At 56.2% G+C, this 17,366-nt stretch overlaps 2 protein-coding genes across 7 annotated transcripts; one reads left to right on the forward strand and one right to left on the reverse strand.

Moving 5' to 3' along the window:
• Window positions 1-1,259: 1,259 nt before the first annotated feature.
• On the reverse strand, window positions 1,260-14,203 carry USP5 (ubiquitin specific peptidase 5). Of its 5 annotated transcripts, none has more exons than XM_082420174.1 (20): window positions 13,972-14,203; window positions 11,062-11,187; window positions 10,749-10,893; window positions 10,418-10,551; window positions 10,116-10,261; window positions 9,687-9,871; window positions 9,125-9,219; window positions 8,378-8,571; window positions 7,577-7,648; window positions 7,225-7,312; window positions 6,971-7,096; window positions 6,310-6,463; window positions 5,800-5,974; window positions 5,102-5,190; window positions 4,081-4,272; window positions 3,435-3,578; window positions 3,205-3,350; window positions 2,832-2,985; window positions 2,508-2,588; window positions 1,260-1,886 (listed from the first exon to the last, which is right to left on the reverse strand). In XM_082420174.1, exons 1-20 carry the CDS (start codon window positions 14,080-14,082, stop codon window positions 1,879-1,881), a joined length of 2,565 nt encoding a protein of 854 aa, XP_082276300.1. In that variant the 5' UTR covers window positions 14,083-14,203; the 3' UTR covers window positions 1,260-1,878. The 5 variants fall into 5 exon arrangements, with proteins under 5 accessions (XP_082276300.1, XP_082276298.1, XP_082276299.1 ...); XM_082420172.1 differs by having other exon boundaries at window positions 2,504-2,588; window positions 13,972-14,202; XM_082420173.1 differs by having other exon boundaries at window positions 2,504-2,588; window positions 4,150-4,272; window positions 13,972-14,199.
• A 131-nt stretch (window positions 14,204-14,334) lies between these two features.
• Window positions 14,335-17,091, forward strand: CDCA3 (cell division cycle associated 3). Of its 2 annotated transcripts, XM_082420359.1 has the most exons (6): window positions 14,335-15,034; window positions 15,249-15,423; window positions 15,691-15,817; window positions 16,077-16,370; window positions 16,508-16,611; window positions 16,738-17,091. In XM_082420359.1, the coding sequence occupies exons 2-6, from the start codon at window positions 15,304-15,306 to the stop codon at window positions 16,891-16,893; spliced, it is 801 nt and encodes a 266-aa protein (XP_082276485.1). In that variant the 5' UTR covers window positions 14,335-15,034; window positions 15,249-15,303; the 3' UTR covers window positions 16,894-17,091. The 2 variants fall into 2 exon arrangements, with proteins under 2 accessions (XP_082276485.1, XP_082276486.1); XM_082420360.1 differs by having other exon boundaries at window positions 14,335-15,423; window positions 15,695-15,817.
• The last annotated feature ends 275 nt before the right edge of the window (window positions 17,092-17,366 follow it).

Genomic DNA, 17,366 nt, shown 5'->3' on the forward strand with positions numbered 1-17,366 from the left:
GCCCCGCCCGCCGCCCGCGGAGGCCCTGCCCCCGGCCCCGCCCGCCGCCCGCGTTGCGAAGTTCTGACGTTACCACCATTCTTGTAGCAACGTTCCAGGGCTGGCTGGGGCTCACAGTCGCTTCAGCCGCAATTGCCAGACTCTGGGGAGAAGGCGAGAGTGTGCGCCTGGCAGGCACTCAGGGGAGCCCCCTGTTCACGGCTGCAGCCCCCCAGAGGGCCAGAGGGATCCCGAGGGGGGCGCTGGCTGCAGGCCCGGCCACTCCACTCCCAGGCTTGGCCTCAGAGCCCTGAGGGGCTTCTCTCCCAACTCTGGGAAAATGAACCCCCTCCCCCCATCGGAGCGGCCACATCCCTGACTGCTGAGCAGGCACCTTTGACCTACCAGGGCGAGCCCAGCTCAACAGAAATTGGGCAAGTAACAGGGTTCAGAGGCGGAGGGACGGCCCACGTTGGCTGGAGACGGTGCAGCTAAGAAAGAGGCAGTTCAGAAGTCTGCCCTGCCCCCAGGAGTACCCCACTTTTAAAAAAAAAATTATTTTATTATACATTTATTTATTTATTTATGGCTGCGTTGGGTCTTCGTTGCTGCGCGTGGACTTTCTCTAGCTGCGATGAGCGGGGGCTACTCTTCGTTGCGGTGCGCAGGCTTCTCATTGCGGTGGCTTCTCTTGTTGCGGAGCACGGGGTTCAGTAGTTGTGGCTCGCGGGCTCTAGAGCGCAGGCTCAGTAGTAGTTGTGGCACACGGGCTTAGTTGCTCCGTGGCATGTGGGATCTTCCCGGACCAGGGCTCGAACCCGTGTCCCCTGCATTGGCAGGCGGATTCTTAACCACTGCGCCACCAGGGAAGTCCATGGAGTACCCCACTTTTTACTCCAGCGGGCCAAGGACTGACAAGGGACTGCAGGGCCTGGGGCCCAGGGCTCCCTAGCCACTGGGGACATTTGGGAGGTACCCATTTGGGCCCCCTCTCCTGTGACGGCTGGAAGGAAGGACTCATCACCCCATCTGTGCTCTGTGTCACCCCACTCCACTTTTCTTCATCTGACAGCCCGCACCCCTCAGCTTTCCTCTACTCCCCCAGTGCTCACCTCACTCAGCCCCCAATCTCCCAAGAGCGCCAGAACGGTAAAAAGCACACAACTGCCTACAAGGGGGCACGAGGGTCAAAGGGCTGGGGCCAGGAGTTTTCAGAAACTGGCCCTCCTGCTAACCCCAGGGGGTTAACGGTCTCCCCCAAGTTATCAAACAGGACACAATTGAGCCATTGTACTTTTATTCACATCCTGTATTTTGGCATTTTCCAGAGAAGGACAGGGGAGAGACAGGGTGGGGAAAAGACTGAGGCAGGAGGGTGAGGGGGGGGTCCCCATTTCCCTTATGTCCCTCCTTGCCCGACCACACGGGGAGCAAACACAAAGTGGGGAGGGGAGGCACAGAAGCCCCCTCCTGTGGAAGAGGCTGCACAAAGCTACACCCACACCACACACACAAACAAGCCCGCTCCACGCCAGGCCGGCAGGATCACAGAGAAGCAGAGCACTATGGGGTCAAGGGCAGGAAAGCAACAGTTTCCTCACAGACAGGCAGCCGGCCCCTCCTGTGCCCTTCCTGCTCTATCCCCAAAGTCTCCCGAGCGCCCCCCGCTTTGCTTGGCCATTCTCCCATGGCCACTAGCTTCTTCCCTGCTACTGGGGACGAAAAGAAAAAGGGTACAGAGCAGGGGGGCGCCCATCCCTCATGCTGGGTGGTCTGTCCCCCGCCCTCAGTGGTAAGGGCTCAGGGCAGGCTCTTAGCTGGCCACTCTCTGGTAGAAGTAGATGTAGCCCAGGTCCTTGGGCGGCTTCTCAGAGGCACACACTTTCTGGTCATTGTAGATCACCCATCTGGGGAAGGGGGTGGGGGAAAAGGATGAACAACCCGGGCATTCTCAACTGACTCTCTCTGACGTGGCCCCTGGAGTTGACCCTGGTGACTCTGGGGCGAAGGCTCCCAACATTCTCTGCCTGGGTCCCCAAACCTACAGTCCACCTGCCACCTGTCTCAAGGGAACGTCCCAATCTCACAGGCTCATTCCTACTCTACTCGGTGTCTTCAGACCCTGTGGTATCTTTACAGCCACCTGCGCCCATTCCTTTTAGGTAGGGGTCAGCAAGCTTTGTCTGTCAAGGGCCAGACAGGAAGTGTTTCAGGTTTTGCAGGCCATCCGGTCTGACACAACTACTCAGCCTGCCTGTTGCAGCGTGAAAAGAGCCACAGGCGATACATAAATGAGTAAGTGTGGCCGTGCTTGTAAAAACTTTATTTATAAAAGCAAGTGGCGGGATTCAGCCCTTGGGCCCTCGTTTGCCCATCTCTGCCGTCAGGCTTTCTGTCAATTTCTGGTGAATCTGCGCCAGGCAATGCTTTATTGTCCCTCACAAATATTCTAGGACTTCCAGGATGCCCCCTCCCCATCCCCAGAAACACTGCCCCATTCAAAAGGCACGTGCCGTCCCCTCACCTGCCTTCCTTCTTGACGTGGCAGACGTAGTGACCACACATGGTTGAGGTGCCCATGTGACTAATGAAGGCGAAGAGCTGATACTCTAGGGAGGGAGGGGGAGGGGAGGAGACAGTGAGGGCGGATGCATCCAGCAGCTCACACCCAGGACGGGATTTCAGGGAGTGTCAATCAGCCCCCGAGGATCCCACCTTCAGGAGTCACGTCAGTGGAAGGAAGCTTCTGACCTCTGTGCCCCCCGAGGGAAGCAGAGCTACCCTGGGATGAGGACCTGGAAGCCGACTGGCTAGATTCTCCCAGGCCCGTCCTGTTTCCCCGGGACACTCACTTCCAGGACCGTCCCGGACTTTAGGTCCCACCGGTATGGACTCGGAGATGGAGTCGGCAGCTGAGCGGCCCTCGGAGATGTCCATGGCAGCTTCTGCGTCCAGGTCGTCTATGTGACTGAAGATCCAGTCCACAGCCCGTTCTAAGCTATTATTCTGGGAGAGGAGGGAAGCATTACTTTTTATTTTTTAGCAAAGTCAGGGTCCAGAAAGCCCCCAGTGAAGGCCTCTGCTCCCTTATCACAGCCACTAAAGGGCAGAGCCCCAGACGGGCCGTACCACACAGGTCGTCCTCGGTCTTGCTCACGAGGGATGGAACCTCGCTCCCACCCGCTTCTTCCCACAGGTCCCGTCCTCATCTGGGGGCGCCCATACCGTGGCCCGCAGGGCTTTCAGGGCCTGGTCCCGGGAGAAGCCCATGGAGACGATGGTGGTCACACAGTCCTCTGGCGGGGGGTCAGCTGCTGCGCTTGTGGAGCCGGGCCCGCTGGAGCCAGGCAGGATGAGGGGGTTTGCAAAATCTGCGGATGTGAAGGGGTTGAAGTGTTTGGGGGAGGGTGCCGGCCCTGCCCGCTCCCCAGCCCCCGCTCCCCAGCTCTGCTTACCTGGATCATCCATGTGCGACATGACCCAGTTCATGGCGGCCTCGGCCCCGCTGTTGCCCGTGTAGTAGACGGCTTTGCGGCAGGCGTCCATCGGGAAGCCCATCTCCACCAGCTGGATGATGACCGATTCGTCCAACATGGGCGCTGTTGGCGGAGAGGCGCGGGCACAGGGGCCTGACTCCCTGGGCCACTCCCTGGCCCTGCTCGCTCCCACCGTCCACCCCAGCCCTCTTCCAGCCGCCCGTCCAGGTGTTTTTCCTCCATGGCCTGGCACCTTATTCCAGAACTAAAATGCCAACACAACATCACGTGTGGCCAGCAGTATATCCTCAAGGTACAGAACTGAGGCTAGAGGTCCCCCAGGGAGCCCCTTCCTTGCCCACTCTCTCAGAACAGGCCGTTTCTGGAGTATGAGAACCTGCCCCCGCCCCTAGCCAACTCGAGGTGAACGAGGGCAGAGGCGATTAGCCACCCACACAGAGGATGTGGCTGGGGGTTCTCTATTGGTCCTCACGTCCATCAGGAGGGCAGAGGAAATTCGAAAGGGAGGACAGGAGAAACACAATGGACAGGGACAAGGGGAGGCAGGCAGAGAAGACCCCCCATCAGCAAGGGAAAGAGACAGGCAGGAAGAAGAGTCACTAACATGTCGGAGAGGAGAAGTGAGGGGAGCAGAAGGAGTCTTCGTCTTCGTTGCCATAGAAACCAAGGCTACCTTTGGGCTCATCCGGAGTGACCAGGGGTGGGGCAATGTCGGGCAGCTCCTCCTCTCCAGGCTGCAGCCCTGTGCCCCTCAGCTGGGAGATGTCTAGCTCCTCTGGCATCTCGATGGATACATCTGCAAGTGGAACAGCAGGACAGAGGTCACCTCAGCAGCTCCCCGAGGCCCTCTTGGCATAAGCACTCCAGGAATCTCAAGCCCCTACCCCCATCCTGCTCTGTACTAAGATGCTGCTCAGAGCGGGACCCATTGCAGGGGTCTCAGTGTAATAAAAATAATCATGGGCCGGGGTTCAGGAGGCCAGGATTCCAGTCCTGGATCTACCACCAATGAGCCATGAGCCGGGAAGGGGCCTCCGACTGCGCCGCAGAATGATTCTATACTTCCGTGGGGCTCGACTTATCTAGGAAATGAAGTTAATTCTGCAGTTCGCAAAGTCATCAGGGGCCTGTAAGGCCCATGAAAAACTGTTTCAAGATTATCAAAATGAAAACATCTTACCAATTATATAAAACTATGAAGATAACTTTTGGTTTTAAGTCATAACTATAAAATCGAAGAAGTGTTAAACAACAAGATCCTACTGCACAGCACAGCAAACTGTATTCAATATCTTATGATAAACCATAATGGAAAAGAATATTAAAAAAAAAAAGGAATGTGTATATATAACTGAATCACTTTGCTGTACAGCAATAGTTAACACAATGGTGTAAATCAACCATACTTCAATTAAAAAATGTAGTGAAAAAAGTAAAAAATCAAAAAATCAAAGAAGTCTTAATATTTTTAGTCAGCTCTTTTCAAACTAGACACATTTTGAAACATCTAAGGCAACGTTTCCCCTTTCAGAGGGAAGCTGGAGAAGCACTAGTTGATGTGTTAAGGCCCCTTCTTTTTCTAGCACTTTCTGCTTAACCTCCCTCGCTCGTCCCAGCCACCATACCCAGTTTCTTGGGCACCCAGTCTAAGCCGAAGGTGAACTTCTTGATCTGGATGACCAGGTAGTCAGGGAATGAGGCAAATCGTGTGGTCCTAGGGAAGAGAGAATGTCCTGGTACCCAGAGAACCTCTCCTGAAAGCCCCACCCTCAGCCTGTCATGGATAGAAGGCCTAACAGCCCAGAAGACACTCCATATTCTTTTCTTGCCCTGGCCAGGCATCAAAAGCATCTGTAGACAAGGAGAAGCAGAAGCCAGGGAAGTGAGGGGGATGGGGGGTGTCTCACGGGCAGGAGCGGCAAAGGGGCAGATGGCTGAAATCCTGGAGACCAAAGACTCTTTCACATCTCAAGTTCATGCCAATGATGGGTTAGCAAAAAGTAAGATCATCTACTGGAAGTTTCAATCCTGTCCACGACTGTTACTAAGTGCCTGTGCTTTGCCAGGATTGGGGAAGTGAGCGGAGAGAGGCTGCCCTGGGAACTGATCCCATCCCAAGAGAGACGAGGGACTGGTAGGGGCAGGTCAAGGTAACGTGTTGCAATTATCCGAGTCCACTCCTGCTAGGGCCTCTTGGACCAGGGTACCAGCCTCAACTGATACCAGTCTGAGATTCTGACCACAAAGGGACTCGAGAATGCAAAAAAAGGCTGACAGCATATTTGGGTTTACCCTGACGCGGGCCCGGAGCCACAGGACTTACTTGACGGCTACTGATTTGGCCTGCAGGGCCGTGCTCCAGAAGTCATCCACCTGCTCGGGGGCCCCATAGGCCTCCAGGCAGGAACTGAAGGGCACCTGGGCCCGGACCAGTTCTGGCAGCGGCAGCTTCTCCTCTTCGGCTTGCCGCTTCTTCTCCTCGTACTCCAGGAGCTCCTCTGGTGACAGAATCGGTGGGTGGATCCCTCAGAGGGGGCTGCCTCTTTCCCCCCTTAGCCTCTCCCTACTGGCTCTGAGTCCACGACCACCTCAGCTCCTCCGCCTCCCCAAACCTACCGGACACACGTCCGTCTGTGATCTTGCCTCTTTCTCAACACAGCTCTGCTGACCAGCTGCAGGCAAGGTTAATCCCACCTGCCCCCAACAGCCCCGCCTCGGCCCTCTGGCTGGGGAGCAGGGCGGACCGCGGGCTCTGCTTCTGTAAGGCACCCAAGCACTGCTCCCAGGCCTCCGCCTCCGCCTCCAGGCCCCGCTGGGAGAGCAGAGTGCCCACCTTTGTTCAGGGCCGCGTCCATGGGCACAGGCAGCTGCATGATGTAGTCCACTCGCTGGGTGTACTTCACCTTCTCTGTCGCCAGGCACTTGATCTTCTCCTCCACCAGGAAGCGGAACACTTCATTCGGATTTTCAGAGCTCCGGCAATTCCTCTACGGGGGAGAGGCAGGGTGGGGAGGTCTGGGCAGCCGGGCACTGGGATGGGAGCCTAAAAGAGTCACTCGGGGGGTCAGGGAGAGAGGGGAGTGGAAGAGAGACGACCACGAAGAGGTGCAGGGATGCAAGAGCAGAGCAGAAGCCTTCCCTCATCAACCCCGCCAGTTCTGGCCCATCCGGGCACGGTGGGGCACGGTGGGACTACGTGGGAAAGTGCCTGTACTTTCTAAGTGCTAAGTATCCGCCTATCGTTTTCTCTGGGTGCATCCTTCATTAGGCTGCAAGCCCAGCGACTGTAAGGGTCACTCCTTTGCTGCTCTCCTCAGGTGCAACTGCTCCTCACAGGGAAAGCTCAGGGCGCGAAGGCTGTGGGGTCCCAGGGGTGGGAGTGGGTTAGGGCTGACAGGAAAGAATGGGCAGCAAGGAGAAAGGAGGGAACTGAATCGCAGGCAGACAGAAGGAGTGTGATAAGCGCCCTCCCTCGCCACCTTCCCCGCCCTCACCTCCACCATGTTGATAAGGTGAAGAAAGAACTCTTGGGCATCCTGCTGCCGGTTGGTGGAGAACTCGGGGTGACCCTTGCCAATGAGCGCCTTGAACATCCGAGGGGCGATGCCATCTTGGACTTCCTAGGCAGAGCCAGGGCGGCGCTTCAGCTGGGGCCCAAGAGGCCACCAAGTGGCCTTCTTTAGACACCTCCCGGATCTCAGTTTCCCCACAATTCCAGAGCCTGAAAGGGATGGAGGCCCAGACTCACCTTTTGTTCTGGCACCTGCTCCCCATCGCCCGACTCTGGTGCTGGCTTGGAGTACTCTCCCGAGAGAAGGCCATGGCCCAGCTTGGCCCTGCGTTAACATCCAAGAGAACCACTCAGCTTCCGCCTGACACCCGTCTACAGCGGATCCTCCCCAACTCAGCCCCTGCTCAAAGCCCCCTTAGACGACTCTCTAAAATGTGAAAAACCTTAGATTCCATGGGAACCCGACTCAAGGCAGACAGCATGCCCAGAAGGCAGTCATCTGAAGGCCTCTAGCTGGCCAGGGGCTAAACTGCTGTCCACTCCAGGGGGTCACGGAGGAGCAAGAAGGCACACAGGACTGGCTACATACACCTGGGTGCTGAAATCCTGGGTAGGGTCCGTCGGGGCGTTCTGGAAGATCTTCTCCAGCTTATCCACGTATCTGAGAGCAAAGGGAAGGATCATTGGAGGGGCTTGGGCCCAGGCCCAGAGGAAAAGGGAAGGGAGTAATTATCTACTAGCTCAGGGAACAGGTTCCCTCCAGAGGGGGGAGGCACGCAGTTGACCCTTGGGGTCCACTTCTTTCCAGCAACTTGCCCTCCCTCCCATTTCCAACTCGGTCAGCACGCAGGGCACTCCAGCCCCCTCCCTGAGAGAGAGTCGGGGGAAGGGAGAAGACAGCCCAGGAGAAGGATAAATACGGTCCATATTCTTTGAACAGAACGTGTCAATATGTTCTAAGTTTTCACGCGTGTACCAGGCCTTCCCAATTAGACAGTAAACTCACTTATGCTGAGAACCTGCCTTTCTTCTCTCGTCACGTCCCTAGCCCTCCCCTATCCCCAAATGCTCCATGTACCTGTTAGGTGCTCACCTGATGTCACTGGCCTAAAATAAAGACCACCTGCTCGCCTTTGAGTCAGTCAAGAGGCCTCGGGGGGCCCTGAGGTTGGGCGTCTGGCCCCACCAGTGGGTTTGTGTGTGGCCGGGTTGATGGTGATACAGCCCTAGAACCTGTTCCCCTCGCAGAGTACCAGGAACTAAGACTGAGCTAGAACAGAGGTCCTGAGGGCAGCCAAAGGAGGGTGCCTGGAGGCTGGCCGCCAGGGGAGGAGCGGGTGTCAGGGGCGCAGAGCCCAGGGCCCGGCCTCGGGGAGAGGGCAGCACTCACTTCCTCTGGAAGTCGGGGATGCTGAAGAGCACCTGGACCACCGAGTTGAGGTAGCAGCTGTTGCCCAGGTTGCGGATGCCTGTGTAGCCGGGCCCGAACAGGGGCTTGAGCGGCACCCCCGACTCCTGGATCAGCTCCCACTCGCCGATGCGCTGGTTCATGTCTATCTCCAACTCCGTCATCGTCTTGTCCGTCTGCACGGGAAGGGGCACCTCAGTCAGGCTAAGGAACGCAGCCCTGCGTCTTTTCCGTTCTCTCACTTGGTCTAGGACGAGAGCCAGCTGGAGCCTGCAATGTGCTGAATTACGGGCTCTGACACGGGAGGCCCACTGGGTATCCTCCAGTGCAAGTTCCTGAAGGCCACAGGCAACTGTCCCAGGGGCCCGTTAGGCAGCAGGCCTCTGCCCAAATGAGGGGATGAGACGAACTCAACTCCCCCAAGCTGAAGCGTTCATCCATGCTGAAGCCCCCCCTTCTCACCCTCAGATCACCCAAGCATCGCTTCCTCAGGGCCATTTCCTCCATCCCCTGGACTAGATGGCCCCCTGGAAACTCCTGAACTCCCTCCACAGTCTGCAGTTACTCCGGTATCTGCGTGAGCATCTGATCAATGCCTGCTTCTTATCTGGAATATAAGCCTATGAGAGCGAGGGCCACCCCGTCTCATTTGCAGTGACCAGCACATAGTAGGAGCTCAGCAGTAGTCAATGAACGATGAAATGATTCTAGAAGCTGAAGGGGTCTCACCTTCTGCATCTTCAGCATGTCGATACCGAAGTGGGACAGGTGCTCGGCCAGGTTGGGGTCCAGGACCATGTCATCCTCATCATATGAGTACACGTCTAGCACAGGAGGCAGGAGCGGTGTTGGAGGGGGCGGCTCAGGCCCAGCCTGACCACCAACCCCACCCCCTGCCCTGAGAGGCCTCGGTGGGACAGAAGGACGAGCCGTGAGGGCAACGCTCTCAGCTCCCTCGAGCATCAGTGAGGCCGTAAGCCCTTCTGGGACGGGCTGTCCGGGAAGATGGGGTGAAACAGGATAAGGGCTGGAATTCATCGTGTCTCCACCCTATAGGTAAGGTTCTAGAGTGAGACGGGTTCGAAAGAACGCTCACTAAAAGATAACGATGGTAACCACTAGGAAGGGGACTGGGATTTGGGAGGTTAACTGAAAATTCAGTTTCACTGCAATATTTTCATCGTTTATCAAGAGAACAAACTCGCGTCTCGTTCGTGTCATGTGAAATGAGTTGACGGTTAAGACCCAGGGGTTTCCGCGTGGAGGCGGGCGGCCGGGGGCGGGGTGGTACCAGCTCCGTCGGGCGTGATGGTGCCCAGCTTGACGGCTAGCGGGTAGCCCGACTCCCGGTAGTGCTCCACGGCGTGGTTGTTGCCGCCGCTGCCGTCGAAGTAGCGCCGGCCACAGAGGATGGAGCCGTCGGTCAGGTTGAGCCACAGGTTCTCCCTCATGTCGCACTTGGAGCACTTCCAGCCACTAACCCCGGGAGAAGAAAATTAGCCGAAATATGGGTCAGGGGTTTATGGGAGCGGTGGGTCCCCCGCTGGTCCAAGACCTCTCTCTTCTCCTCTCCTCTGGAGGTCCCCTCGCTTAGCTCAGCTCCCCCAAGTCTCCCTCCTTATCCTGCTCCCGACCCTCTCTCCCACCAGACCCCCAGGAGGGTGGCCTCTTTGCCCCAGCTCTGGGGGTTGCACCCCAAGGTGGAGGGGCCAGGCCTCACCAGGGAGGGATTCGAGCAGGGCTGTCCAGCTGCTTGAGGTTGAAGGCATGCTTAGACACCTGCCGTACTTCCCCATCCCAGGCCTGCACCTCCTGCTTGCGGGAGGCTGAGTCGGCCGACAGTAGGGCCTCCACCGCACTGGTCACCTGGGGGAAGCAGAGGGTGAGAGACAGGACCCAGCCCACAGCCCCACATGCCCCTCTAGCCCCGTGGTCTTCAGCTTTCTCGGGCCTTGCCCACAACATCACTGCTCTGGCCCCGCCTGCCCTAGAATCTTCGGTAGGGCAGGAAGGTATTCATACCCGATCTCTGACCATGTCAGGCAGTCCCCCCAACCCATCCCGGGCTATCTCCAGGTAATCCGGCAAAATGATGATTTTTACATCCTCATCGTATTCAAACTTCTCCTCGCTGAGGTCAAACCCGCCTTCGACACCTGGTAAGACAGGGAAGAAGAGGGGGAGTAGGACCACCACCACAGGTCGACACCCCTCCTCTGATACAGCACTTCACCTTGTCCCCTCCAGAGCTTCAGGGCCACGGATCAGGCCCATCCTTCGGGGGCTTTCCTAGCACCTCTGAGAGCAGGCATGGCCAGCTCAGGGAGGAGGACAGGACGGCAGCGATGCTCACCGATAGCCAGGCGGGTGGGCTTCTTGCGGGGAGGGTCTCCAGTGCTCGCAGGTGTGTCTTCCTCTTTCTGCAACGAGGCAGGAAGGGCAGCATCAGCCACGAGCACCAAGGGAGGCACGAACGAGGGTGGACGGGATGGAGTGGGCTAATCTCGGAAGAGAAAGGAGGCAAAAAACACACGTGCTGGGTTTTAATGACACCAACAGAGATAGGTGAGGGGGCAACTGAGGCCTGTGGGAGGTCAGGATGGAACAGACAGATTCAGTACGGGGGCCCAGTGGGATGTGCCCGAATGTCCTCAGGCCTTGCCTACCGGGCGCCGGGTCCGGCGGAGGTGCAGGTAGACTCGCTGGCCCGTCTTGTTGAAATGTCTCTCCACATACTGTTTCCCAAAACCCAGGAATGTGTTCATGCAGATGTAGAGGCCACCCTCAGACTCCTGCAGGACAAGAGGCAGGGGAGGGAACCCAGGCAGGATGAAGCCGTGCCAGGGGAAACCAAGACCTGGAGTCAGAAACTGCTGGCTTCCGGAAGAAAGGTCTGTCCTCAGACACCGTGTGGCTTTTGGCGAGTCACTTAGCCTTTTAGGACCTGGCACCTGGCGAAGAGTCTCCCCATCCTCCTGTGACTTTGGTAACAACCCACAAGGACACCGGGGCTGAGCAACACCTATCAGTCACCATTCCTCTTCCTTCTTGCTCCTTCTTTGGAGCCCTTTGGTATACTGCAGAGAACTCCCTTTACCTCTTTCCTGGAGCCTAGAGATCCAGAGAGTGAATGGGGATCAACTACCATAGACTTGGAAAGACCTCCACATCAGACACTGAACCTAATCTAGGGACACCATGACCAGCCCCACCCGACCTCCAAGATTCAGCAAACCTTCCAGACCGGACAAGCACAGATGCCAGCACCTGAACAAGACACCTAAGCCCGAGCTTGCCAGCAAGGCCAGACCTTTCCCTTCCCTCACTCTACTAGGCAGTCGAACCCTGGTCCACACTGGTCTCCTCCTTCCTTGCCTGCTGAGGCCTGGCTCCAGGGGAACAATGCCTTGCTTGGGGCTCACAGCTGAACTGGGACCCAGTCTGGCAAGGACATGAAGTCCAGCATTCTCCAGTCACCGCCCTGATGCTTCCCCCTTCCCGCCCCCGACCAATAACCAAATCCCCACTGAAGTCCCATCAACCTCCAACCTCAAAGCCATCCCCTTTCTAGAACCATCTATCAACACCTTCTGAGACAACTAGAACACATATAACCCAGGAAGAAAACAGGGAAAGACAAGTATCCACTGTAAATCACAGCTGAGGAGGGAAGATGGGCTTTCCCCAAACTGAGCAAGTCCACCCGTGCCTTTGTGAAGAGAGTGATGGAGAAGGAGGAGGAGGAAATTGGACAACAGAGTCTTCCCTCAGATCCAAGCAATGACAGGCATCTTCTTCCTGGAATTAAAGCCTCAGTGGCCTTGAAATATTCTCTGCTGTGAGTTAAAAATAGGGCACCGCACCGCAGTTCTCAGTCCCATAGATTGCTCTGTACCACTCCCTAGAACAGTGTGGGTTATAACGTTCATGAACAAATAGAGCATTTCTCATCACGGAGGTCAAATAAGCTCTTTCTACCATGAACCCAATTTGAAGATAATCAAATATGCCAGAAGTTGGTTAGCAAAGCCAACCAGTGGAGATCTCCTGACTTGGGGTGAGAGAAGGAAAGTGTAATGAGATTACAAAAACCCCTTTTGGATTATTCAAACCATTACTAAGGAGAGGGACAGGAGTGTAGAGAAGGAGCCACTGTAGGTAACTGAAAGAAGGGAGACTTCTACCATCTGTTGATAATTAAGGGAAAAAACCTTTCCCTCCTGAGAAAGACAGTGCTTCACCAATGCGTGCACTTGATAAAACTGGGAGGCCTGTGGGAGCTCTGCAGTGATTAAACTCCTATGTTGCAAATAGAAGGCACTGATTCCACCAAAGATTGGGAACCCTGGAGCTCTGCTCTGAACAGCCGTCCTCTTTTAGCTCTGCCGAAGCCAGACTTCAGAGAAGCAGCACATTGTCTGGGGCCCAGATCAAAGCCTAGCAAACCAAGCAACCTACAAATCACAGTGATGATCCTTAACTGGGCCTCAGATCACGCTGCTATCCTCAGCACTGGCGATGCATTAATGAAGCCTTTCCACTCTGACTTGCAGTTTTCCCGGCCATGAGCTGGTCTGGCTGAACACCCTGGGCAGGGCCCAGCAGCGGCTTGAGGGAGGGGTGGTGAGGGGGGCGGATCCCAGCCAGGCTGCTGCCCTCTCAGTTCAGGCTCTGGCCTAGCTGGAGGCTTGTGTCTGCCTGAGGGTGTCACAGGAAGGCAGAACTGCAGGAAGGGAGGGAGGTACCGGGTGGAGCCTGCAAAATGTGAAGCACGGTGTGGGTGGCGGCTTTGCCTAACTAGTCAAGAGTGGGAGCGGGATGGGAAAGGGGCCTTAGTATCTGCCACGAAAGAAACCACCTCTCTGGGAATACTTTCAAAAGGGTTCCCTCTGCTCTCTGTGATGGGCGGGAGAAAGAGAGAGGGCTGCGGCCATAATTCACCTCAAAGGAGAAACGACTAGAGCTTTCCTCTCCTCTTTCCTCCCCTCCCTACCACCAATGACCCACCTCCCCGGCCCCTGTCCATATTAACCATGGGTGGAGGCTCTCTAACTCTGCCTTTTTCAGAACCGGGCTTCTTCAAGGCCACTTCCAGACTACTAGGCGCCTGGGAACTGCAGTCCCCACCCTCCTACCCCAACCCGGGCCCAGAACTGCGTCGGGGGGGGATGGGGGGGAGTCGCACCATCCCTCCCACACGAGACTACAAAACCCGGAGAGCCACGCGCGATAGGCAAGGCCAACTCCCAGGCTTTCGCAGGGGTCCACATGGGAGATGTAGTCCGGCAACCGGCTTGCCCCTCTGGCTTAGAACGGTAACGAAGGGAGTGAGCGACTACAATCCCCACAGTGCTCCACGAGACCGGGTGTGGGTGAGGCGGGCGCGGTGGCTTCCGGGGGCGGTAGTCACACGACAGCTCCCGCGAATTCGAAGCAACGGCAGAAGTAGCGTGGGAGACTACAAGTCCCATGGTGCACCGCAGGGAGGCGGTGGCCCAAGACTTGCAGGCCCCGGCGGAATGACCAGGGCGATGGAAGGAAGTCGTGCTCCCTGCGGCCGTGGGGAATGGGCTTACCGGTGTGTCGAAGGAGAAGGCGCACTCGTCTTTGTGGACCCGGTCTCCAGCCTTGGGGACCCGGATAGTCGGTAATACTGACAGCAGCGCCTCCTCACTCAGCTCCGCCATGACACCGGCAGCAGCTCCTCCACGCACAGCGGCTCCCACCGCTTCTAGTCCCCCACCCCCTACCCTTTAGTCCAATGAGCGCCACTCGTTAGGTGCATGCGCTGAAGGAAAGACGCGCGAGAATGGCAGTTGGACGGAGCCTGCCCGCTAGTGCTCCGCCCTCTGCCCGGCTCTTGACTATCGCCAATGAAAAGCGCTTCTAATGCAATCGATGCTCGGAAGAGCCAATCCCACTCCTCCAGGGCAGAGCGCACGTAGAGCAGTGAGGTGGGCCCCGGAGTTTTGGCTGCTGGGACTCCGGGACCCTACAATCCATTAGCGTGCTGTCTATTGAAGAGCAGAAACGGACGGTGGTTTAAACCAGTCAATCCCAGAAACTTTCCTGGGGACCTGTCCAATGGGAAAATAGAAGGGCAGTTGTAGTATTGATATTTGAAAAGGGGCTGTCCAATGAGGCGGGGTTTGAGAGTTAGTGTCGAGTGATTGCTAACTCCGTCGACCAATAAGGATTACGATCTCTTTGGCCTCAGAAAAATCTTCATAACTCCGTCTCCAGCTGGATATGTACATAATAGCGTAATAATTCATGATTCTGTTTTTTTTAAAAATCATTTGATTTCGAAACGGAAGGTCTCAAAAGCGAAAATTGGCATTCTGCAAAGTCTCACGACAGACAGCTCGCAGCCCTATACTGAACAAAAGTCCCCCTATCGAGGAGGCGTCACCCCTGGCAAGTCAAGCCGCCGTCCATTGGCCCCACGGTCCCCATGATAGACGTCCTCCCAGCCCAATGGCTTCCTGCGCTGGAGGCGGGCCTCACATAGCGGACCTATAGGAACCAGGATCGACTCAGCCAATAGGGTCAGGGCAGGGGCGTGGCGGGAAGTTTGAAACTTCGATTCGGGAGTTGAGGATCGAGCTGTTTTGCACCCAAAGCTGGAACTGGGGCCCGGTAAGTGATTTGAATAAATTAGTGAATAAGTTAGAGGGCCCAGGAGGCCCGGAAGGAGCTGCCTTGTCATCTGTATCAGTCAATATCCCCTCTGAGACCTCTGGCCCGGCGGCCAGGCGCTTCCTCAGCGGCGAACTGGGGAAGTTCGGGTGGTCTGGAGTCAGAGGGCGAACGTGGTCGCGGTAAGGACTGAGACCTGAGTCACTTCTCACAGGCATCCCTTCCTCGCCCGGGCCGGGCCCTGCCCCATCCTATTTCTCCTGGTTGAGATGGGCTCAGCCAAGAGCGTCCCAGTCACTCCAGCGCGGCCTCCGCCTCACAACAAGCTTCTGGCTCGAGTGGCGGACCCCCGTTCACCCAGCGCCGGCATCCTGCGCACTCCCATCCAGGTACTCAGGGCCCATCCAGGTACTCAGGATCGGGGTGGGGGAGGCAGCGAAACTGTCTGAATTTGGGGGCCTCTGCCTAACCTGATTCTGAGAGAGCTCACTCCCCGCCACCACCCCCCGCCTTATTTTCCACATTCTCAATCCCGGTGAAGTAGGCTGAGTGTCTGAGGGCCTTGGCAATTCCCGTCTGGAGTGTGGACCTGAGGCTAGAGACCTGGGGGTGGAAGAGTGAGGGCCCAGACTTGTTCTAGCCTTTGGTCCTGACAGGTAGAGAGCTCTCCTCAGCCAAACCTGCCAGCAGGGGAGCAGCTGGAGGGCCCTAAGCAGTCCCAGGACTCAGATCCCCGCTCTCCTACCCTTGGCATCGCACGGACACCTATGAAGACCAGCGGAGGTAAGTGTTGGGCCCAGGGAATTCTGGTAATGCTGTCACCTAGCATCCTTGGGTGACAGCATTATCAGAAGGGGCCTCCATCCTCCTGCTTTGAACCCATGTCACTCTTTTCTCAACACTTTGCTCCCTCTCATCAACTTCTCTCTTCCCAATCCCTCACCCACCAGGGCATGACTCCTAAGGCTCATGTATCTTTTCCTCCTTGCTGAATGATTTGTAACAGAGGGTCACTATCTCACTTCACTTCTCCCCCCGATAGAGCCCCCAAGCCCACTGGTGAAACAGCTGAGTGATGTATTTGAGACCGAAGACCCCACATTAAGTCTTCCCCCAGAGCCTGTTCTGCCCCTAGAGACACCTTCATCTTCTCAACTGGACTTGCCTCTGGGCACCCAGTTTTCCCTTGAGGATCAGATGCCACCTTGCAGCCAGACTGAGCTCCCCTCCAGGCAGGTGTTTTCCAAGGAGGAAATAGGACATGCCTCAGAAACCCCTATGGCCAGCCAGGACTCAGACAAGCCCTTGAGAGACCCCGAGACTCCTCGATCTTCAGGTACAGAATCTAAGGGCAAGGTATGGGGTAGAGAAATTGGGAGAACACTCTGGGATAATGTCCATGAATGGATGGAGGAGAAATAAACTGTAAACCCCTAATGTTGGCTCCTTGTTTTAACTCCTTACCAACCCTAGGTTCTAAGTGCAGCAGATGGAAACCAAACAGCAAGGTGCTAGGGAGATCTCCTCTCACCATCCTGCAGGATGACAACTCCCCCGGGACTCTGACACCACGACAGGTAAAGGGAGAGAGGGTGAAAGCTATTACTAGGAAATCCAACGTAAAGATGGGAGCCCTTTTCCCCGATCTTCTCTGCCCTGAACAACCTCCCGCCCTCCCTCACCTTGCCCACTGCCTTTTGCAGGGAAAGCGGCCTTCTCCCCTGAGTGAAAATGTTAGGGAACTAAAGGAAGGGGCCGTTCTGGGAACTGGACGACTTCTGAAAACTGGAGGACGAGCATGGGAGCAAGGCCAGGGCCACGACAAGGAAAATCAGCACTTTCCTTTGGTAGAGAACTAGGGCATGCACGGCCTCAGCACCGGGACTCACCAGGGGCCTAGTGATATTCTGTGTCCTGTCACCCCTTCTTTCCCTGGGAGACTGGAAAGGCTCGTTTTCTTCAACTCCCCCTACACTACCAACTCTGGGACTGAGAGCTTCCTTGGCTTTCTTTGTGTCTTATGTGTTTCTGTATATTAAAGCAAGTGATTTTAAATGATTTTTTTTTTACTGGAGTATAGTTGCTTTACAATGTTGTGTTAGTTTCTGCTGTACAGCAAAGTGAATCAGCTATACGTATACATATATCCCCTCTTTTTTGGATTTCCTTCCCATTTAGGTCACCACAGAGCACTGAGTAGAGTTCCCTGTGCTATACAGTAGGTTCTCAGTTTTCTATTTTATGCATAGTAGTGTATATATGTCAATCCCAATCTCCCAATTCATCCCAGCCCCCCTTTGTGTCCATACATTTGTTCTCTGTCTGTGTGTCT

The sequence above is a fragment of the Balaenoptera physalus genome (assembly GCF_965194825.1).
Source record: "Balaenoptera physalus genome assembly, chromosome: 13".
In the NCBI taxonomy this organism is placed as follows: Eukaryota; Metazoa; Chordata; class Mammalia; order Artiodactyla; family Balaenopteridae; genus Balaenoptera; species Balaenoptera physalus.

What these genes read in the sequence shown, in the direction of transcription:
- CDCA3 (XM_082420359.1), top strand. Translation starts at nt 15,304, where the DNA reads ATGGGCTCAGCCAAGAGCGTCCCAGTCACTCCAGCGCGGCCTCCGCCT. An exon ending in TCCTGCGCACTCCCATCCAG is followed by an intron (nt 15,424 to 15,690) that starts GTACTCAGGGCC and finishes TGGTCCTGACAG; the next exon opens with GTAGAGAGCTCTCCTCAGCC. An exon ending in ACCTATGAAGACCAGCGGAG is followed by an intron (nt 15,818 to 16,076) that starts GTAAGTGTTGGG and finishes TCCCCCCGATAG; the next exon opens with AGCCCCCAAGCCCACTGGTG.
- USP5 (XM_082420172.1), bottom strand. Translation starts at nt 14,082, where the DNA reads ATGGCGGAGCTGAGTGAGGAGGCGCTGCTGTCAGTATTACCGACTATC. An exon ending in AGCAGGTGCCAGAACAAAAG is followed by an intron (nt 7,097 to 7,224) that starts GTGAGTCTGGGC and finishes GGCTCTGCCTAG; the next exon opens with GAAGTCCAAGATGGCATCGC. An exon ending in CACGTCAAGAAGGAAGGCAG is followed by an intron (nt 1,887 to 2,503) that starts GTGAGGGGACGG and finishes CCCCTTCCCCAG; the next exon opens with ATGGGTGATCTACAATGACC.